This window comes from Corapipo altera, unplaced genomic scaffold (genome assembly GCF_003945725.1).
Source record: "Corapipo altera isolate COAL_440 unplaced genomic scaffold, ASM394572v1 124, whole genome shotgun sequence".
NCBI classification, from domain to species: Eukaryota; Metazoa; Chordata; class Aves; order Passeriformes; family Pipridae; genus Corapipo; species Corapipo altera.
Genome location: NW_020884967.1, coordinates 1,035,907 through 1,059,198, shown reverse-complemented (window position 1 = coordinate 1,059,198; position 23,292 = coordinate 1,035,907). Strand labels below are relative to the sequence as shown.

Sequence of the window (23,292 nt, the reverse complement as noted above, 5' to 3'; positions counted from 1 at the left end):
GTGCAGCCCAGAGGAAAACCACCCTGTGAGGGGTTTTTCTTTTGAAGAAAACAAACCCAGGGACCCTTAACTTGCTGGAAGCCCAGCACCTGCCAGATGGACTGACAGGGCACAACCAACCCCTCCACCCCAGGCAGCAGAAGCAGACTCAGGGCCAGATCTTGTCCCATAAACCCATTTAAGCTCTAGAGAGGAGCACAGACTGAAATAGCCCTGAGAAGTCTAAAAAGGGCATAACAGTCCTCCTCTCTGAGGGAGGGCAGCACCATCTCCAGAAGGAGGGCATGGCCACAAAACTGAACAGCTCAAAGCACCTGGTGACCCTGTGCCCTGCTGCTCCAGAGGATTAGAGAGGTGTTTGCTTCCCTTAGGAGTGGGAAGGAGGCACAGGCTAAAGATTCCTGGGAGGCCTGAGGGCTGTGAGGTTTCCCTCCAGCTTTCACACACACTCGTGACATTTGAGGTGAAAAGCCAAGTCTGGTTATATCAAAAGTGACCTTTTTCTGCCCACACTTCAAATCTGGTTCCTTCCAAGCTCCACTGCTGCAAACCAGGGGAATGTCCAGATGGCTTTACCAATTCCTTGAGGAACGGAATGCGACTGCTGCAGGAAAATATGATCTGGTACTGGAGTGGGCTGTCCCTGCTCCCCTTGTTTCATTCTCACTATTACCCTCCCAAAAGATCTGGGCAAGGTGAAATTATAAGGAGGTTTTTCCTCCCCTTTTCCAACTTCTTTCTTGTGAATCAAAACATATCCACTTTTTTGTACAGACGGGGCCCTAAAACTTTCAGCTCAGTGAAGCAGTGTCAGGACTGCTGCTATCTATTGATTTGATTGGCACCAGAGAGGTGCTAATCCAAACCAGACATGGCAAGGGGGCAGATCTCTTCCCCCCACCCCATTTAGAACAAGAAGAGATGATGAAGAGATAACAAAACTCTGGCAGTAAAGCAGAGCAGGGACTGCCCACGTGGTCTTGCTCACGTTCTGATATCACTCCTGCCTCTTGATCAAGCACAGCCAGTTGTGCCAAAGCCAGTGGCTGACTGGTGACACAGACAGATGCCTGGCAGAGTTTAGAAGGCAATGAAGTCTTTCCTATGTGAGCCAAGCTATAATTAAAGCCAGGATTTTGACTCCAGAAGATTATTGTAGCAAGTCATTATCTCATTAAGCTTCCTGTTAGCACAAAGATTTACAACATCAAATAACTGTGCCTAGAAATGACAAGGTATTCACTATTTCAAATACCTAAATTAGCTTCCCCCCCCCCTCCTTTGTTTTCCATAAAATTATATTCAGGGAGTTTTTACTTCCTTTCACACCCAAGGGAGGTGTTATCAGTAGCAGCTGCAGTTTTTAACTGTACCTGAGCAACTCTTCTCACCTATATAGGAGGGGACTGGGCAGAGACAGGAGTATTAACTACTCTGCCTACGCCCTGCCCTGTGTCCTGAACCTGGTTTGCTGATCTTTAAGCCAAAAGGAATCATACAGCCTCAAAACTGAAACCTTGTCCTGGTGCAAGCACGGCTGTCCAGGGTCAGAGAACAGCACTGTGCAAAGCACAGCAATTATTCACTGGAACAAAGGGTAAAGAAGTTCCCTAAAAGTGGCTGTAGAAGCTGCATGCAGAGGTGGACTGGGATCTGCCCCACTTCCTTCCTTCCTTCCTGCTGCTTGCTGACTCCCAGTTTAATTTTCTTAACCCCCCCAATAAGACAGCACAGCCTCTGGCACTGCTTTAGCTGGCAGCAGCAGCTCTGGCAGCACATCTCTGTGTTGTGTGTGTGTATTTTCACTGCTCTGCAGATAGAATTATAAAAGCTCCTTCCCTTTTACAATTCCATTTGCTAGCTGCTAAGCTACTTCCCAGCTGTACATCCAATAAAGTCAGACTAGAAGATGTCTTTGTTTTAAAAACACCTTTGAAAGAAAATAATGAAGCTTTCATGCGTTTAGGAAGGATATGAAATTAGCATAAGCCTGTTGTACTTTCACACATTCACAACTTTAAGTGGATAGTGAACACAAGGCTTTAATGTTGCCCATTTTCTTACTGTTGGTAATTAACAACAACAAAAAAAAGAAGCTTAAGGAAACTTCAACTAGATTTTTAAAAACACCGTCAGCTAAAGAGGAAATAAATATCCTTAAATATTAAATATAATGATGAGAAATTAAATACTCTAAAACACTCTCTGAAGCCAAATTACTGAAAAACCTAACAATGGTTTGTGGCATTTTCCAAAGCTGCACACCACTGCTTCCCACAAACACCAGTTGTGCCTTATTCTACAGACCAGTTTATGTAAGATTTAGCATGTACTAGTTTTAATACCATTTATAGCTAAATTCACCAGTAAATCAAGGGGGGAAAAAAAAAAAGTGATGCAACCAAATGCACCTGGGCATAATTATACTTTTCCCTCTCCTCTGCAATCCATGAGAACCACGTGACAACTTCCAAGAAAGCAAGACAGATGTGACTGAAGAAGGCATTAGAGAGAAGCATCAGCTTCTTCCACCTTGAGAGATTAGACTGTCAATGCACGTAAGAAATTCAAACATGGAGGATTAAAATCACAATTTTTCAGCTTTATTAAAAACTGGGAAATGTATTAGCAAAGACACAGTCAAAATGAGATGTAAATGAGCACTGACTCCATTCGGCTGTAAGAGATCAGCCATGTGCTGTTTTTAACTCTTTATATTAGTAATTAATATGAAAGACTGATTTTTAACACGTTCCTCCCACCTTCCCCTTAACCCAACCCCTGGTGAAAACCAGCTCATCTGCAGAGAAAGAGATAATCTGTGTTCCCAGAGGCACACAGGGGAGAAGGTTACGGCAGCAACAAAGCGACCGAAGCTCCTTTCACAAGGTCTCTTCTGCTCTGCCTTGTGTGGCACATGTGGTGTACCAGAGATGGGCTCCTCAGCACCCAGGGGAGATTTGGAGCCAGTCTGTACACCATTTGGATGTTTAAGTGGAAGAACAGAAGGTGGTTATTAGGGGCTGACAGCAGAAGACAGGCCTGTCTTCAGAAACCAGATCATTTCTATGATCTCACGCAATCTGCCTGAGCTGGTCTCCTCTGGAGGAACTCAAAATGGCAGAAGCTCAAGCATGTCTGTGAGAGCACCTCCAAGTCTCTGTAAACACTCTAGTAAACACTCTGCACAGAAATTCTACTTCACAGAACAGACAGAGAATAAACAACATTAGGAATAATATGTGGTTTCCCCCACTAATATTCTCCAGGTCTTGGTATTCCCAGGTGCAGGGTCACTGGATTGAATCTACTTCTGCTTTAAATCCTTTCCTCACAACACCCCAGATTCAGGCAGTTTACAGTTACAGAGAAGCAACTTCAAGGGAATGGAAACCTTTAGCCAATTGCTAATTTGTGATTACTTCCTCAATACCTTGCACCAAAAAAACTCATCTGACTTGTATTATTTGAAATAAATAAAACCTGTGGCCTTTATTTGCATAATTTATTGTGATTTTCACTATGAACAGAGATGGTTTATATCCATCTATAGTTTTGTAGAACCTTCATAATCAGCCATGTGTAATCAAAGTGTGTTAGTAAAAGCTAACAAAGAAGGTAATCAGACCACAAATCTCTCCTGTAGTTTGAAACATATGGGAAGAATTACCTTCTGCACTGAGAAGAGCAACCAGCCTCTCAGGGCAGGACACTACAGCTCTTCCCAATTTCCACCAATAAGGTGGAAATCTCTCAAGGAGAGACGATAAACTTCTATGGCAAAGTTGCTCCTCCTAGAATTCAAAAGAAAATGCCTTTCTTTTTTATGTTTAAAGGTTAAAAGTAATAGTCTTATGCCACTAGATTAGAAGTGTAAAGCTATCACACATGCAGAACATTTTTCCCAGTTCTTCACTGAGGGAGTGGCAGGGGGTGGAGGATCTAATCCCAAACTCATGTCATCTCTCTCCACCCCACCCAAACTGTGCATGTGCTTTGCTTTTTACAGCCTCCCAGCACTGACACCTCCTAGGAATTGCCAAACAAAACCAAGACTTGCCAATCTAAAACACCAGGGAGACAAGTAACTACTACTGCAGTGATGCCCCATATTTTACAGTAACTCACTTTCCACTTTGGTTAAAACCAAAAGGGCAGACAGCTGCCTAACAAGAGCTGGCACAGTCTTTACTCCGAGGAGTTCACTGCACCACTAATATTTCATATTCATCCTAAACAGCAGTGACCAAGCAGAGCACCAGGCACATGGGAATGTGGTGTGGACACAGCCACTCCAACAAATCCCTGGGAGAAGAGTGCTGCAACCCCAGTCCAGGGTCTGTCTACAAGGGGCACCTCCACCAAGGCTGAGTCTCAACATAACCAGCATTTCTTGTAGCAGACATTTTAATTGCCAGACCCAGAGTCTAGAGCAGGCACATCAGTGCTGTAAACATGAGTTTGTGCACGACATCCCTCGTGGGTTTTGTAGCATGCCTATAGGACAGTGAATGCCTTTGTCCTGCCTGGATGTCTCCTTCCTTTCATGTGGGTGCAGGCAGCCCAGACCTTTTTTGTCTCCAGACATCATTCATCACTTCTAGACCTAGCACCAGAAATAGGAGGCAAATGCTGTTACTCCCATCTGGGAATCCCATTCTGGAAATTTTTAAAGTCACATTTTCTGTGTCTGGCTCCTCTGACCATTTATCCTATGGGATATTTTTAGAAAAGTTGAATACTTTACCATGTCCACTGCTAAGACCCTTTAGCTGCAACTCTCAGTCCTGTTCTCCACGTGAATTTAAACTCCTCTATATTCTGCAGGCCTTTGATGTCCACAAACACAAGAATATTTTCCCAAATGCTTTGAATTCTTGGAAAACTGACAAGAGTGGGATTCCAGGATAATGTATGTATTCATCTGAAACACCTTTTCTCTCTTAGAGAACGACAGCTCGCTGCTAGTTCCATATGTTGTAATCATGATTTTGTTTCTCTATCAAAAGTACAATCTTGTCATTTTAATCTCTTGTTACATGCTCTCAGTTTTTCCAGTATGTTCTAACAGTTGCCACTTGTCCCCTTGCTGACTTGTTGTAGTTTGTCTCTCCCTTTATTTACTGTTTATGAAACACTGGAACATGGGGATAGCCATTAATTACATCTGGGCACATTCGTTTTCTGTTTTCCAAAGCCTTCTGCTCTGCTAGAAGGCTTTTATTTTACTTTAGAATAAAATTCTCTATTTCTTTATTTTAGAAGAATGAGAAATGTCTTGTTCTCTTACTTCCATTGCTTATTCTCAGTCTCTGGAAAAGAACCAGAGACTACATGAACAGCAAAGCTGAGAAGCCTGTGCCTTTCACCAGAGGAGTGAAGTTGTATCCTAAGTCACTTCTCAGAGCCAGTGTAAGTCTTACCAGGGTTTATTAGGACAAGTGCAACTTCATATGAAACATTATTGTTTGTTGCCTGACTCTCAGCAAACACCTGGGCTGTTTTTAGCCTCCTTTACTTCATCCTGCACTGGCTGTAACCTGTCACACAGGAGGTCCTTCTAAAGAGAAGTGATTTTGGTATCCTCCATGAGTGCATGTAGGACTGAGCACGCAAGGTGAAGAGACAAGACACTTGCAGGCTACATCAAAAGACAGAAAACCAGCAAGAAAACAACAGGGAAGAGAAAGGTCAAACCCCATGTTGTACTTGCACTGTGTATGGTTTCTGCCATTCTCTATATTTAGTAGAATTTTTGGAAGGATGCTTACTCAAATTCTAGCAAATTAAACTCAAGGAAAACACTAGCATAACAAAATAAAATAACCTTTGCTTTTTAAAATGCAAATTTGTGTTCAAACTGTCTCCTTGCTTAATCCATGACAAGCTTTCCCAGTGCATCCTTTCCTTGGCTGTGAAGGGATGGCCATGCTGGCCTCCTGCCCTGCATCTAATCACCCTTCAAGGACTTGAACCTGAATTGGTAGTGGATGAAATCTGTGGAGTTGTGCTTCATCAGCACTGGCAGTGCACTCTGGAAAATGCAGCTTCAGAGGTGTTCTCCAAACAACTAGCAGAAACCTACACTTTTCTTCCTCTCTCCTTCCTCACTGAAAATTTATACAAAACAAACCTCACACTGAAATTTCAAGTCAGATTTTCTCTCATCTGTTTTGCCTCAGTATTTTTTCCCCTGCAATCAATTTTAAGAAACCTGAGGTCAGATTTGCCTGTAAGGTTGAAGAATAAATTGCTTACAGGCAACCCAGAAACATATCTTGACCTACAAGACATGGAAATCATGCTTCACTCCTGCCCTAAATCATTAGAAAACTGGATATATTCACTTCAAGTTCCCTCAAAGCATTTGGGAGCAGCTCTTTGTCTAGCAAAGAAAGGAATCAGTCTTTCTTCTGACAATATTTTAGAGGAGGATGAATTAATTTATGTCAAATTTGCCACTAACCCTCCTGCTCACACTTAAGTAGGGATTTATATTCTCCTGTGTTAAAAAAAATCTTCCAATTTCCTTAGCCTACTAAATGGCAGTTTAAAAAAAATAATAATGCAAAACCTAACATCAAATACATTTTGGAGGTCAAATATTTTTGCCAGGAAAAACAAGCACCAGCTCCTGGTTCTCTGCTCACTCTGAAGTGACATGAATAGCCCCAAACCCTGCTCTGGGACCCCCTGTTCACACTCACTGTTTTACCCCTAATTGGTGCTGGTGGTCACATTAAACATTGCAGGGCATTGGTCACAGTAAACTCAACACTCAACACCTGGAAAGTAGCCTCTTGGTTCATATATACTTGAACAAAGACCCAAGTGAAGTGAGTTAACTGCAAATAGGTGTGCTTTGTACATTACTCATATCTTGACTTATTCCTCTGTATGACAACTCCATTTTAGGCACACAGTGCTGTCTAGGGTGCTGCAGCAGTCCCTCACTGCTGGGAGCTGCTAATCTGTGCTGTGCAAGCCTTCCCTTGTCTCCAGCAGAGCTCTTATTGTATTTCCATTACTTATTAAAAATAGCTGGTAGTATTGTCAAATTAGTGGGATTAACCTACTTTAAAAAGGAAATTAGGTCAGTTACTATATTCATGCCCAGCCTCCAACTCTCATGTATTGTTACAGCTCTCTTGCATCCTACAAAATGGGAGTTTTCCTGTGGAAAATACATATTTTCTTTGTTCCACACTTGAACACAACACTGAAGCAAACATGGAGGGGTAAAGGCTCCAGCCCTCCTTATCAGTCTCTGTGGGTACAAACCTCTTGGCTGTTAAGAGGTCCTCCATTTGCAGGCTGCTTGCAACAGTGAAGACAAATTAGCCTGTTACATTCCTCTGATATTTGAAACACACCTAAAAATCACACTCCAAAACAGTTTTTGAGCTTATCTCCACTAAAGCACCTAGGAACACCCCTTCCAAACCCACCTCAACTGAAATGGAGACTTGGATGAAACAGCCACTGAGAGGAATGCACTTGGCCAACCATCAAGCTATTAATGCTCCCTGACCAGGGATCAGGAGGGGAAGGGGTGACAACACCCTACAGTACTAGGTCATAAATTCAGAAATTACAATTGTTCATGTAGGCAGGGGAGTCTGTTGTGCATCTCCAAACAGAGCTCACTCCTCCTCTATTCACCCACGACTCCCTGTGAGAGCACATCAGGACACAGCTCCTGAGTCTGCTCCTTTCAGGAAAACTTCTATTCTGCCTCCCATTTCCCCATGCCAAGGAATCTTTGTTACTGTCTTCCCAGGAAAAGGGCAAGATTGACTTCTAGAGTAAAACATCAAGAGAAAGACAGAGAGGGAATCACCCCTCTGGCACTTCTCTGAGAATTCTTCCTCTCCAAACCAGTTCACGACCACCCTCTCATACTGAGGCAGGAAAATCAACATACTGCAGTTAGGTAGAAGTTAGCCAGCTGGCTATCTGGATCTAGGAAAAATAACTGCAAGTTAACTGTATGCTTTTTCTTTTTCCTCCCAGCTTCAAGCTGATCTACAACTAACAAAGAGATTGCAATTTCTGCATATTAATTACACTCCAGAAAAGGAGAGAGAGAGGAAAGAAAGTAGGACAAATCCAGACTGCACAGGCCATTCCTTTCCCTGGCAGAACGAGCTGCCACAGTTAAACCTTTAGCATTCCTTGGTATCCATTTCACTTTCCATGATTACTCCATGCATAGATACTGCTGAGAAAGGCAGAATCACAAGGAAGCCGAAGATTACTCAAGGAACATGAGAGCTCCTGTAGAAGCACCCCCAAAAATGACTGTACAGAGAAGTCTCAGGAATCCTCATCTGCATCCTCATGATTCCTTACCATGGTGCTCCTCAGCAGGTGACAGAGAAAAACTTTTTGTGGCTTTTTGTTTTGTTTAGTTTTTTCCAAGTGTCCAGAGAGGGCAGAGAAGGAAGCAGCACAGAGCACATACAGACCCCCCCATCCCTGTGGCTTAGCCTAAAACCAGGTGTCTAGGTTACATTAAACAGCATCCTAAGGCAATGCCTGGAAAGCACTTAGGGATGTGTGGCAAATCAACACTGCCAGGGCTGTGCCTGTGAATCCTACTGAGATGAAACTGCCCATTTTTAGATAAAGGTTTCTCTTTTCCTGTTTCCCAGGACTGTCTCTGGGACGGGAGCAAAACTGAATGCTCCTGAGCTGGGAAGAAGACCCACAATGTGGAACATGGTATTACCTCAACACTCCCCGAAAGAATTCTGTATGTAAGAAGAAGGAATCAATGACAGCAGCATGCACAGCAAAACAGCATTTATCACTGCTACAGCACATGGCATGTCACGTGCTGGGACATGTTATGTGCTGTGTAATGTGCCATCACATGGCACGTGCAGCACAAGGGAATCAGGCCCAGCTGGAATGGATTTGCGAAAGGAAGGTCCTGCTTGATCAACCTGATCTCCTTCTGTGACACACTGACCCACTTAGTAGACGAGGGAAAGGCTGTGAATGTGTCTACCTAGACTTCAGTAAAGTGTTTGGCACCATCTCCCACGGCATCCTCCCAGAAAAACTGGCTGCTTGTGGCTTGGATGGGTGGACTCTTCGATGGGTAAAAAACTGGCTGATGGCTGGGCCCAGACAGCTGTGGGGAATGGAGCTAAATCCAGTTGAGGTGTGTCACTAGTGCTGTTCCCCAGGGCTCACTTCTGGGGCTGGTCCTGTTTAACATCTTTATTGATGATCTGGATGTGAGCATTGAGTGCACCCCCAGTAAATCTGCAGACAACACCAAGTTGTGTGGGAAGGTTGATCTGCTGGAGGGACCTGGACAGACTCAATCAATGGGCTGAGGACAACAGCATGAGGTTCAACAAGGCCAAGGGCTGGGTCCTGCACTGGGGTCACAACAACCCCTGCAGCTCCAGGCTGGGGGCAGAGAGGTTTGAGAGCTGTTTGGCGCAAAGCAACTTTGGGGGGCTGGTTGGCAGTGGCTGAACGTGAGCCAGCAGTGCCCAGGTGCCCGAGAAGGCCAGTGGCATCATGGCCTGGATCAAGAATAGTGTAGCCAGCAGGACTAGGGAAGTGATCATCCCCCTGTACTCGGCACTGGTGAGGCTGCACCTCGAGTCCTGTGTTCAGTTCTGGGCCCCTCACTTTAAAAGGCCGGAGTGTGTCTGGAGTAGGGCAACAAGGCTTACAAAGGGTCTGGAAAACATGAGGAATGGCTCAGGGACCTGGGTTTGTTTAGACCCGACGAGGCTCAGGGGGGACCTCATCACTCTCTACAGCTCTTGGACAGGAGATTGTATGAGGTGGGAGTGGTCTCTTCTACCATGCCTGCAGTGAGAGGACAAGAGTAAATGGCCTTAAGCTGAGACAGGGGAGATTTACATTAGATATAAGAAAAAAAATTTCCCTGTTAGTGTGGTCAGGCATTGGAATAAGTTGCCCAGGGAGCTGGTGAAGTCACATTCAAGAACGTCTGGATCTGGCACCAGGTGATATGGTTTGGTAGCTACAGTGGCAGTGTTGGGTGGAGGGTTGGACTTTATGATCTTCAAGGTTTCTTCCAACCTTGATGATTCTGTGATTCTATGTGTCAGCAGGGGTTTATGTCTCTTAACACCACGAAGCTTAACTAAGCAGCAGAAGCAAGTTCCAAAGCCATAAGCAACCAAATCACCTCACACAGGTCAGTGAAATGATAGATTCCAGCTGCAGGATGGACAACCTAAGAATAATAATGCGTTTGCAACATCTTCACTCTTTTCTAGGTCATTAGGGTCAAGCAGAATCACCTTTTCAGTGCATAATAAACACTCATTTTGCATTGTTAAATGCCACTCTTTCACAGAGCTAACGGCTTCAAGAACCAGTGATAATCTCCCACTCAAATTCAGTAAATATCACCACAACAGCTTGATGTTTTGTAGCAGCACATTATATCCCTGCATGTTCCTCATCAACAGGAGCATGTCACAGACACACACTGTAACAAGGATCCCGGGAAAAGGCACCCGCCCCTCCACTCTCTGCAGGGGTGGGTGGGGAGGATGGCCAACTCTTCCCCACACCAGCAAGGAACACGTTTTGCAGAGTTCATATGTTTTTTTTACCTTGTAGCAAACATTGCTCTCAGGGAAGAGAAGGTGGCGGCGTCTTCTTTCAAAGCCTTCAGCTCATTTCGCAGCTTCATCATGGTCTCTGTAACCATCGCCTTCTCGTTCTCATACTTGCTTTTTAAGTTGGCAAGGGCTACCTCTGCAGTCTGTTGGTGACCAGGAAGAATGGAAATGTAACATTTAATGAAACTCGTCACCAAATGGCTGGCTAAGAGATTTCTAATCACTGTCACATAATGAAACATTTACTTTGTACTGGAATGTTAAACTTGTGGTCAACTTTCTTACACAGATAAAATAAAACTTCATTTCTGAACATTGGGAACAAACATAGGAGCCTCCTACTCCCATTAACCATGCAGCAACATCAAGGAAGTTACAGAATATACATGTAGGGACACCTCCAACTACTATAATAAATTAAAAGTTTATATACCTCAACACAAAGGAATGAAACAGCCTGTTTAGTATCTTGATATTTAAATGCATTTGCAGTTCTCTAACCTTTATAGCATTTTGCCTATCTTACATTTGGGACATCTTTATTAAAATGTGCAAAAGAAAACTTAATGTATCATTCTTAAACACCACCTATGTACCTTCTTTTTTTAAAAAGACAACTTCAATTTCCATTGCTTTAACTGCAGAGGAGATGACAAGGCATGTCACGTGGCATTTTAATGGCAGTTATTTTCATCTACTACACTGCTAACGTGTGTTGAATGTCACAGACCAATCCCCGAAGACTAATTTTATCTTTCACCCATTATTTTGACCATGTTCTTATATTCTATCCTCATCTTGGAAGGCTCTCTTTTATTTTGCAGTTTGAGAGAAAAGAGTACTTAAGTTTCAGAACTCTTTAAGGGTAACTACTAGAATTCTTTCAAGTGAAAAATAAGATTTACCGCTTCATTTTAGGTGTCTTACATTAAACGTAACCTGATCTAATTCAGATAAACAATAGACTGAAGTCTCAATAAAGTCTCATGAGTATGTGACAACTGAAGTCAGTTCCAGCCACAGCTCTCAGCTTTACAGAGCTGGGTGCCTCTAATGAACAGCCTCCTTCAGCCTCCTTCTAGACAAACATCAGCACCCAAAGCCCCACAGAGCTGAGGGAATGGTAGTGTGACCTCAAAGATAAATTCCTTTGTGTTTCTGACCCAATCCCTGACATTGTGACCTTCACACCTGTAACACCTGGTTACCTGTTTGTTGGCCTTCAGCACAGTTCTCAGAGTTGCTATCTGTTCCCTCTTGGTGCTCAGCAGGGACTTCAGCTTCAGGATTTCTTCCATGAGGGCTTCCTTGTCTTTGTCCACCGCGGGCCCAAGTTCTTGAGTGGCAACACGCTGCCTGGACAGCTCGGTTGTTCTGTCCACAGCAGCCTGCAGGTGCTTGATCTGGTCCCGAATTATGGCAATCAGGTTGTAAATGTTCATCGGTTCCTTCCGAGGATCGGACACAGGGGATGGCAGAGATGACACCGGGGATGGGCTGCTGTCACCACTTCCATTCTCTGCCTTTCCCAGCTCAATAGTTAACAGCCCTTTAGAAAGAAGAATGGGAGACCTTCTTCCCTTGGCCTCTGGACTACTGCGCCCACCTTTACCTTCCTTGTAGTAGTCCAGCATTACTCTGTTTGGAGTTTCGTTGTTGCACATGCAGACATGGTGGTATAAATTGGCCAGTTCTTCACTGAAGGTGACTAGTTCATCTTGGGCCACGCTGAGGCTGCCCTGTGTTTCTCCAGCAACATCACTGACTTTCTTCAGCTCTTTCTCCAGCCTGGCCACCTGTTCTCTGTCATGCCTACTTGACTTTTCCAGCGAGGTGATCTTTTCAGTGAGAGCTTGGTTCTCGGTCTCATATCTACTCTTCTCTTCCTCATATTTAGACTCACATTCTTTATATTTGGCCTTCAAATTTTTGAGCTCTTCTTTTAGGTCAGTAGTTTCTGCCATGGCCACCTTGTACTTGCACTCCAGGATCTCTGGCCCATTGATGTCAACCTCATAATAGTCTCCATCTTCGTGGCTGTCTCGGTCCTTCTCGTTGTCAAGGGCAGACTGATGCTCCTTGCTGGCCTGGAGCTTCTTCATGGCATTCAGGTTTTCAGTGAGCCTGCCAACTTTCTCATGCTGCTCTGAGAGGGCCCCCCGTGTATTTTCCAGCTGCTTCTGAGATTCCTGTAGCGTTGTTAACAAGTTTACCTTTTCTCTTTCCATCTGAAATGCGGGAACACAGACATTTACATGAAAGGAACTGTATCACTTAAATGGTTTTATTCTAAGAGACAGCAACTTAGCCAAGGGTCCATATGGTTATTACAGTGATCCAATCACTTGCACATTATGGAAAAGGCTATATAATGTGTTCTAAAATTATCTCAAGTACAGTGTTCACTGCCAATTCTTTCTCATTTCCTCTTTAAAATAAATGCACATTTTTACACATTTATTCCCTAGCTGACGGTCTCATTGTAAAAACATCGTTTCAGCTAAAGACAAGATAAAGTTTATTGTTATCAAATAAATATTACAAAACGTGCAGCTAGTCTATGGGGAAAGCTTGGAACTTCATGAAAGACTCAGAAATATCAAAACACTTAACATCCTCAAATTCTAGATCAATCAAAGCCTTTACAAATACAATATGAACTCTATGGTGGTCACATGAGATATTGAAAAGACCAAAATTATACCCCAAACAAACTCTAGGAGCTATTTGGGAGCACGCAATTCTTAAGGAAACCCGTTTACCTGCACAAGCTGCTGTTTCAGCTTCTGGATTTCAGAAATGTTTAACTCACTTAGAAGATCTGAAACCAGACTTGGGGCCGGAGGGAAGCTTTCGTTTTTCTTGGGCGTTGAAGTGCTGTTCTTGCCGTTGCTGAGTTTGCTGAGGCAGTTCTGTTCAAAGCCGTTCATGATTTCGTCGTTGTTGGGCTCCGTGGCTTCGTCGCTGAACTTCAGCCCATCCAAAGAGATGTTCAGGTGGCTGTTGTACATGGAATCGTTGATGTTCATGTAGTGGGACAGCTCCTTCCGAAGGTTGTTCTTCTGCTCCCGCTCCGTCTTCAGCGTCTCCAGGGCCTCCTCCAGCTGGCGCTCGGAGATCTCCTTCAGGCGGATGGCATCTTCCAGCTGGCTGTTGAGAAACTCAGTTTCCTCTTCAAGCCTTTTGATTTCATGTTTCAGGCCTTCAAACTCCACCTGGAGATACCACAAATGGAGGGGAAAAAACCTTTAAGGAAAATGTGCCTGCCTGCAAGGCATTTTGCTTCTGAATTTCAGTTAAATGTGGTGGAAATAGAAAACTTTTTTAATTTCTGGAGTCTAGTTTTGGCACTGTGACTGTGCCAAAAAATAAGGCTTGTGGAATTTACCTTCACAGAGACCATGGACTAAAAATTACCAAGCAAACTGTCAAATGAGCTGATCTATTCCAGCTTAATGAGGACAGATGGGAGATACAGTGTGTGATACAGAGGCATCCCAAAACAGGCCTTCCTAGCACAGCATGCAAACGTTTTCTCTGTTTAACTAACAAATTCCCTGGCCAACCTTCCCACAAAGTCAAGCTCCACATTTCCCAAACCCAGCTTCTGACACTGTGCTGCACTGCCATTAGAACACACCACTGGGTTAAAACTGCAATCAAGTTCTGCTTTTATACATTCAAAATAAAATGTTTTATCGTTTTTCTCGTCATCATTTCAGCACATCTTGAGAGGGCTACAGGTCAGACTCTACGCTTCAGACTCACGCTGATGAGTTTGATGACATGTTATATGTTTTTACCTGTAAAACTGCATTTTTAAAAATCTCTCCTGCACTGAAATTATGAACATCAACGATTAATGTGAAATTTTGAATCACTTGGGGGAAGTAGGGAGGAAGAAAGCTTAAAGAATATTTTTCCTTGCCCTGAAAGAAAGGAAATCATACCACATGATATATGACACTATTTATTTTTGCCAATTGCTACATGAATTTTAGATGCCAACATAGAGCAATCTGGGAGTGCTGTACCACACCCAACTTACAAACCAGGAATCAAGCATGTTATGTTAATTCAGTGGTGCAAGTTAAGCCTGGGAAAACTTGATGGCTGCTTCTAGTTATGTCAGCAGGATAATTAAAAGTTCATCAAATAAAGTTCTTTGAGGTAGAAAATTAAATAATCCATTGTCATGAAACAAATGAGCTCTGGATTCTGTATACAGCCACTAAGATAAAATATTTCAGGTTGCAGTTTATTTTCAGATATTCCAGAACACAAACACAGCAGTCAATAACTACTAGCAACTATCAGGATAGCATCTGAGGTTAGGTTTGGCTCAGCCCAGAATGGCAGCATATCTGAATATGAATATTGTTATTTTAGAACATGGACATGGAGCTGGGAACTTTCACTTGCTGTTCTGAGTATGATGAACGAGACAAAGAAGGTAAAAACCAAAAGAACTACACAGATTCAATTTTACCAGCTCCCTCTCTCTTCCAGAGCACGACAGACCCTTTTGTCCCCATAGCAGGATGTCAGGCCACCCAAAATTAGACCAAATATATGTAGATGAGAACAGGTCCACCCTGGAAACCCATTTTGGGCAGTGAGGCCCAAAGTAATGAACACTGACACAGAATTACACCTGAAGATGAATAAAATGCATTCAATGTCCCAAATACCTGGCTGGGCAGGGCAGTTTTCATTCAGAACACTGAAGGACTTCTGCAGCAAATCCTAAAGAGTTTTTACTATGTGCTGACTATAACAGATGGCATTAACACTGCCTGTTTTCGAGTATTATCATGGAATTGTAGAATCAAAGAATGGTTTGGGCTGGGAGGGACCTTAAAGCTCAACTTGTTCCACCCTCCTGCCATGAGCAGGGACACCTTCCACTAGCCCAGGTTGCTCCAAACACAGTCCAACCTGGCCTTGGACACTTCCAGGGATGGGGCAGCCACAGCTTCTCTGGGCAACCTGTGCCAGAGCCCTCCCACACTCACAGGGAAGAATTCCTTCCCAATATCCCATCTCACCCTGCCCTCTGGCAGTGGGAAGCCATTCTCCCTTGCCCTGTCCCTCCATCCCTTGTCCCAAGTGTCTCTCCAGCTCTCTTGGAGCCCCTTTAGGCACTGGAAGGGGCTCTGAGGTCTCCCCAAAGCCTTCTCTTCTCCAGGCTGATCAGCCCAGCTCTCTCACCCTGTCTCCAGAGCAGAGGGGATCCAGCCCTTGGAGCATCTTTGTGTTCTGTGCCAAAGACCACATAAAATCTAATTACCTCCACAAATGATAACTCAGGGAAATTCTTAAGAAGTTCCAAGAATGTAGTTTCCTAAAATTCTGAAAATAGGTGGAACTGTGCAATTAAATGTGACTTTTCAGACAGGCAGTCACAGAGGTGTGACAGTGTAGAGCAACTACAACAGTGGTGCAAATTTAGTGAAAGTAGCACAGAACTGGAGAGATAATGTAAGGATTAAGTAATAATTAAAACATATGTTCAGAAACACCCCCATTTCCAGATACTGTAGAAGAGGGAGGATGGATGGATGGACAGAGAGATGGATGGAGAGGATTGTAAAGAGACACTGAAAAACTAGTGTAGCAAAAGGACTAAACCAAGTAACAAAAGAGAGTGCTAGAGACTTTGCTTTCATCAGAGAGAGAGAAGGCAATGGAAGGACTTGGAGGTCAAAGTAGAGGCAATAAAGCATTATGACTGTTATAAAACAGAGTCAGAAAGGACTTAAACATTTAGGGACAACTCTTGGTGCTAAAATATAGAGCTTTTAGTCTCAAAAGTAGTACAAACCTAAAGAAGTGGTTGGATGTTCAAACGAGACAGAATCAAAATGTAACACAGGAATTAACTGGTGCTACCAAAGCAAACCTCACTGGTTGAAAAACTTGCCTGATTTTGCTTCAGGACAGACACTTGTTTCTGGAGACAGATGTTTTCCTCTTCTAGCTCAGTATAGTCTTGCAGCAAGCGTGCTTCTCGAAATTTGTATTCCTTAATATCATCTCGCAGTCGGGCCCTTTGGATCTCCACATTCTGGTTGACCTGGAAGAACAAACAAACCCCCAAATGATGGTGCTTTGGTCAGCTCAACTGAACTCCAAAATTTTATATCTTTCCTTATGTGCGCTAATCAATTATATTCTACTGAAACAGAAACTCTTCCCCACGCCCTTGAAATTACAGAAAACTAAACCATTTATGTATTTATACATAATTAGATTTTTGTTTTCTTGCTTCTCTTACAACTGACTCAGAAAAAAAGTCCAGAAACAAGCACGGAAAGCAGCATTCCCACCTGTGTCGTCCCACTGGCTGCAAAGGACAGGCAAAAGTTTTCCAGACCAGAAGTTAGTGCCTAAATCTGTTCCCTCTTTAACAAGAACTGCCTTTTCACGAGAGAAAAATGGATTCAGATGACTCTAGATGTTCTTATTTGGACATGTATTTGCTGGTGCTTTTCAACAGGTATTTTCTTTATGCCCAGAGCAATAATTTTAAAATGAGTTCTAAGGAATTCTTTCGGAGAGAGGCACTGAGTTAAAACTCAAATGAAATCCAAGATCTCAGGTAGAAAAAAATAGAAGCTTTGGTTGACTTATAAAATCTTCCCTCCCCTCAACCCCAAGAGTTATGCAAGACCTTAAAAAAGGACTTAAAAAAATCACCATTGTTTCAAAATAGGTAAAAAGTAAAAACCAGTATGCTGGTGTACTATGATCTTTGGATCTTTCATGAATATACACAGACACTTGAATAAATTGAGCTGGCACATATCCAGCTACGGGAATGGCTCACTGTACTTAGCTTTTATTTTTTCCAGTATTATTTTCCTTCAAGCCACATCTCCAAAACACCTCATTAAAACAAAGTGAAAACTATGTTGTAAAACATCAACAGAATTATTGATACAGGCAAGCAGGCACTACAGTTGTTTTTACAGGAGGGATCCACAGGAGTAACCACACAGGTACCGACAGGCACCTACAGCACACGGAGATAAGGGAATGTTTGCAGCAGGAGCGTGTGCCAAGACTTGAACCTGGCATGTCCACAGACACAGAATCACCTGCAACTGTTAAGACCAATAAATTTAAATTACAGCTCCCTCACATGTCATTTAAAGATTAGATTATATAAACTTGTCTGTTTATTTTTAGCAACAAAGAGCAGGGCAATACTTCCCAGCAGACTGAGAAGCCAAAACTGCTGCAACCAGACACTACAGTACACCAAGGCAAATGATGAGTTGCTATATCCCACATTCCATGCCTAAGTAAGTGTTGGCTCTACCTTTGCACAAACCCAGGGCTGCAGGGAAAGCTGAAGGCTGACACGAGTTCACATCTTTATATCTCCATAACAACTGCAATGGAGACCTCTTGCCTTTGGCAGGAAGATCCTCCAGCCAGATAATCCATACTGTTTAACAGGATTGCAAGAGGCTGGATCAAACAAATCATCACACTATTTTCCCCATTCCCAAGGGAAGACCTCCCACAAAGCTACTGGCGAGCTTCTCTCCCCACCATTCAGGCTGCTTTGCTCCTCTTCCTCCTTGGATGAGCTAATCTTTGTAGAGGTCAGTGCCTGAAGAAACCTTTGGAAACCGTCTGGTCTAAAGAAAGAATGGTTTCTGTCCAAGCCTGCCTGTTTCATTCAAAGCAACAGCAAGAGCTCATTATTTAAGGTGAAAGTATTGTTGTGCTTGTCTAGCACAAGAAAAATCATTCTATTTCCATGTGTGTAGGAAGGCCAGGTTTAAAAATAGCTCCCTTGTTTCCTGACCGGGGAAGGGAGATCTAACCTAGATTTATTGGCTGTTTAGCAAGCTGTGCATTCAATTTGCTCTCAGCATTCTCCTGTCAAATAAATGTGCATGCTTGCAAGCTGCAAGGTTCAACTGGATGCCATGTGGTCTTGTATAACTGACCAAATGGAGGGATTTTTCTGCAGGATAGAGAAGCTAAAGCTACTACATCCTTCCTTGATCAGGTTTTTCTACTACCCATACAGAAAGTGGTATTTGTGTGATTTAAGACAGACACACACACACTGCACATGTTCTCACAGGTGGTGTTTCACACCTCCTCTGGTCTCTAGAAAAGGTAGGGAGTTCAAATGTTCCTTTGACCCTTGTTGCTTCAGTGGCTCAGGGGCATCTTCCTTCCTCCTCTGCCCTGAGCACCCTCTGAGCACAGGGGAGAAGAGGGGCTGGAACACACAGGAATGTCTGGCCAGGCACTTGGCTGTAGCAGGTCACACCTCCACCCAAAGCAGATCATACAGTGGCAATGATATATTAAAGTGCTGTGTGGAGAACTCATAGCCATAAAATCCCACTGAGTGTTATTCTACCTGACAAACCCCTCAAATTCTCAACCCAGAGAACATTCCCACTATGCAGAACCCTCCCATCCATCCTGCCTAAGAAAAGACTATGATCTGTAAGAGATTTTGCCTGATCTAAAGGCCACAGACTGCCTTGTTCCTGCTGCTAGAGAGACTGCCTTCAGCATTTGCACCCTCTCAGCTCTGCCTCAGAAGGGTTCTGCAAGAGACTCCTCTGAGTAGCACTGGTACTAGAAAGAGCAGGAATTCCTTCAGGACCAGTCTGAATTCACCCTTGCCTGCATGTCAAAAGCACAACTACTGTCCTGCAACACTGCTAGAAGCCTGCTTTTGCTAGGACACTCCAGCATATAAACGTTACATGTAATTTGACCCTAAGAATTATAAGAATTGAGAGAAAAATCTCAGGTAGCTGGTTCCTTCCTTTGTCCTGGGCACTGCACAGTGGCCTCCAGGTCACCAGCCAGAGGGTGATCTTGCAAGCCAAGCTGTGTCACAAGCAGGGGTTCTGTTGCCCTGAACTTCACCAGCTCATGAGGTCAGTTTGAGTTCCCTGCTGTAGTAACATGTTCATGCCTGATTTTACTTATCTATCATCATCAAGAGCCAAAGCTTAGTTTGCTGCAATGTAGAACTAATTCTAGGATTAGATTTAATTCTTTTAAGTATATCTACGTATGATCATTCCCTCGTGTTATTCATGGGAAGGAGTCACAATAAAAGGATGCTGCCAGTGGAATAAACACAGTGCAGTCAGACAGGACAACAACTCATATGTATATATTCTGTTGCTGTGGGGAGAACAAAATCATGGAATCATTTATGTTGGACAAGACCCCTAAGATCATTAGGGGTCACTATCACTAAGATCATTATCACTAACCAAACCACCAAGTCCATCAAAATAATCAGTTAAACATCGCTTAGACATCTGAATAAATACAGGTACGAAAATTGGAAAGACTGATCCTCAGGTGTGTAACTTAGTCCCGTACTCAGTGACCTACTGAACAGTGAAATTAAGAAGTCAAAACCTGGGCCATTAAGCTTTCCTGTGCATGAAAAGAAAGCTTCAGGTCAGTCACTAGACAATACCACAACTAACAAGTTAGGTTCTTTAGGCTCCAAAGACCAGCAGTTTGCAAGTCGTGTAGGAATTCCCTGCTGCCCATCTGACTTTAATGGCATTTCCTCCGCACATGTGGGGACTGGGGCCCCGTGGCAACATATCACATAACTGTGTAATTAAGGGCTGGGATATAAAATACTTTTAGAACCAGAATTGAATTAAGATTGCATAAGAACCCAAAAATCTTCCCCTAGTTACAAGCTTACAAGTTGTTTTCTTTCTCTTGTTTTCTCACAGATACTAATCAAAACACTAAATTGAGAGAGAAAAAAAAAAAAGATAACATATTCCATTAGATCCAGCTGTTTATTACATCAGCAAAAGGTTTGGAAACCTGAACTTTCAGTACTGCAATGAAGTTCACCTGCATGACACGACTGTTTGCAGCTCCTGGTAATGGGCAAATGCTTTTGGGGCACAGATGCAGACCAGCAGCACCCTGTGATGATGGCCTTCCCTCCCTCTTCTTCCTCAGATGTGGGAGTTTCAAGAGCTTCTCCTTTTTAAAGTTGTACCCACTCTGTTCTTACACTAGAGAAACTGTAAAATTGCATAAAAATAATTGTTTATCCACGTGAAGGGAAGTGCCATGCTCTGCTGCCCCACTCATCACAGAAGAACTTGCCCCCAGTCACACCAGGATCATGTGCACACACAAACTGCTACAGCATAAGATGTTCCTTGGTAAGAGGAAAGATTTATAAACAAAACACCTGTCAGTATCTCGGCTCAGACCACCTTAAGCTAGGAAAAGAAGCAATTTTATTCCCCACACAAGCCCCATATAAAATTCAGGGTATATCACACCCCCCTCCCACACTAAATGCAGGGAGGCTGGTGCAGACCTACAGCCAGACACAGCTACACCTATAGCTGTGTTCTGTACCCATGACAAAGTATCTTGTTATGTGTCTCAGGATTCTCTTTATCTGTGATTCATGCTGGGGTACACCTCTATTAATGTACTCAGCTCAAGATTTACTGATTTATTTTTTTTTTTTTTGTAAATCTTTAAATAAAAACCTTTGAGGAGCCCTGACATTACAGGTGAGTTTATCACAACAGTGGAGAACAAAGAAATGCACTGTCAGGGAGTTTTTTCTGCACAATATTAGCGAGACCAGAGTTGACAGATACCACAGCATATCCTGGGGCCAGTTAAATCTCAGAACTACTAAATCGGTATTAAGCCTTGATACAACACATATGTCCTCTTACTTACAACTCATTGCTTGCTACCTGTTCAAACATTTTATCCAAACCAAAAGCACACCCTCCCAACCCTTCCTTTGTCAATGTTATTTTGTGTGTGAAGGGAGGGTTAACACCTGGGCTCATGTGCCAATATTTACCTCTGTTTAAGTTCCCTGCTCCAGTGATGCTCTCCAACTACAAGCTGAACCCCAGGTGAGGATAAACACACCTGACCCTGAGCCACAGGCTGTAGCTGCCCACCCAAGTGGGCAATCTTTGCCCAGGAGCCTGCTGGGCACTAAACTCCAGGTGTCTGGCACTGGTGCAGCCCACACAGGCAGCAGCAGCAGTGTGATATCTTTACAGAAACAAACAGATCCATGGTGTAGAAGAAGCTGGGAGGGCTGGGGTGAGCCTTATGATCAGAAGCTGGGGGCACTGGTAGGTCTCTGAGATCAGGGGATGACTGTTTAAATCCATCTGAAATAACTCAATTTAAAACTGGAATAAGTCAGCTATTGTTACTGGTTTCATTTCCAAACGGTGATCTCATCACCTATAAAACTGAGCCATTTTTGAGCTCCAGGAGCACGAGAGGGGAGCCCATTCCCTCTGTGCATTTCCAGCCATCCTCCTTCTTCAGAGACCTGGGTGTGTCCTCCTGGAGCTGCAGGCAGCAGGTGGGCCTGTGCTGGGCACCTCGGCCTCGGCTGATCATGGCAGGCTGGGTGGAAAATGCTGACCCAGCCTAACAGCAGTGTTATGAATGGCACTGTGAAACCCTGCTACTCAGCCTTCCCCCCTCCTGCACGGGATTGCTTGCTCAGAGCAGTTAAACTCCAGCTGCTTTTCAAATCTCAAATCTAAATGCTTGGCAGCTTTCCATGTCCTTCCCTGCCACAATGAAAAACATTTAACCCTTCCAAGGCCTGCCAAATAAGCTTTTAGGATTACAGTAGCCCTCTGCATTCAATGGCCTGTCATTCCCCCAGGTTTGGGAGGACATGGGGATGTTGTTCCCTGGGGGATAGCTGAACTCTGATAAACCTGTGAACTCAAGATCTGACTGCAGCAGTTATCCCTATGGATGCAAACCAGCAAGGAAAGGTTAAACATGCTTCCAGAAAACAAAATGAACACCAAACCAGCCGTACTTACAAACAGAGCTGTCACTGCCTCCTCTGTGGGCTTGTCTACAGCCCCCATGCACAGGAGGAAAAGTCACACCAAAGAGGTATTTCAATTAGTAGCTCTAAGTCACATTTAATTTTAAAAAAAGCATATAATTACATCAAACAGATTTATTTATACTTCAGATTGAGGCTGCTTATTAAAAAGTTAATAACCAGAATCATTCACCCCTGTGTCTGCACTTCTTAACAGCAAACAGCAACAAAACTCACCCCAGTGAGTGAGGCTCTGCCCAGGGAAGCCGTGGTGACTCAAAGGAGTTACAGAAAGAGAGATCACAAAGCAAACTCTGAACCAGTAATGTGCTGCAATTCATTTCAGACCCTTGAAAGCTCATGGGGTTTCATTTCCTGAACCAAAATTAGATTCTTCTGATGCACCAGGTGTCTTAGGAGACTCCAACACATGCAATCCTCTGCGACACTTTGGTAGCGAACTCAGAACTGACCCACTTCCCTTTCTGGAAAATGGGTGAGCCTGGTGAAGGAGCAGCAGGGAATCAAATTCCAAAGGACTTGCCCTTGTCATCATAGCAGTCAATGTCCTGAACAGTCTCACTTTTTCCTAATCAAGCTAAACCCGGGCTAACATTATAGTGTTTCCATAAATCACTTTTCTAACAGACTGATAACTTCTCAGTGCTTCTCTCCCCGGTCTTTTTGCTGCTACTTCTGTTTTGGTTTGTTTTTATTTTAACATCCTTCTGTTAATCTGTGATAATTACTGTTCAAAAAGCTCCCACTTCAGTGATTCTAGAGAACAACTGTTCCACA

General features: G+C 43.5%; 1 protein-coding gene across 6 annotated transcripts in view; it reads right to left on the bottom strand.

Moving 5' to 3' along the window:
- Positions 1-23,292, bottom strand: part of BICD2 (BICD cargo adaptor 2) — an 81,233-nt gene that overhangs the window by 7,964 nt on the left and 49,977 nt on the right. For all 6 annotated transcript variants that reach the window (XM_027664978.1, XM_027664975.1, XM_027664976.1 and 3 more), the window contains exons 3-6: positions 16,546-16,698; positions 13,385-13,837; positions 11,831-12,850; positions 10,614-10,765 (exon numbers count right to left, since the gene is read on the bottom strand). In XM_027664978.1, coding sequence (XP_027520779.1) covers positions 10,614-10,765; positions 11,831-12,850; positions 13,385-13,837; positions 16,546-16,698 — 1,778 coding nt within the window. The remainder of the gene's footprint in view (positions 1-10,613; positions 10,766-11,830; positions 12,851-13,384; positions 13,838-16,545; positions 16,699-23,292) is intronic.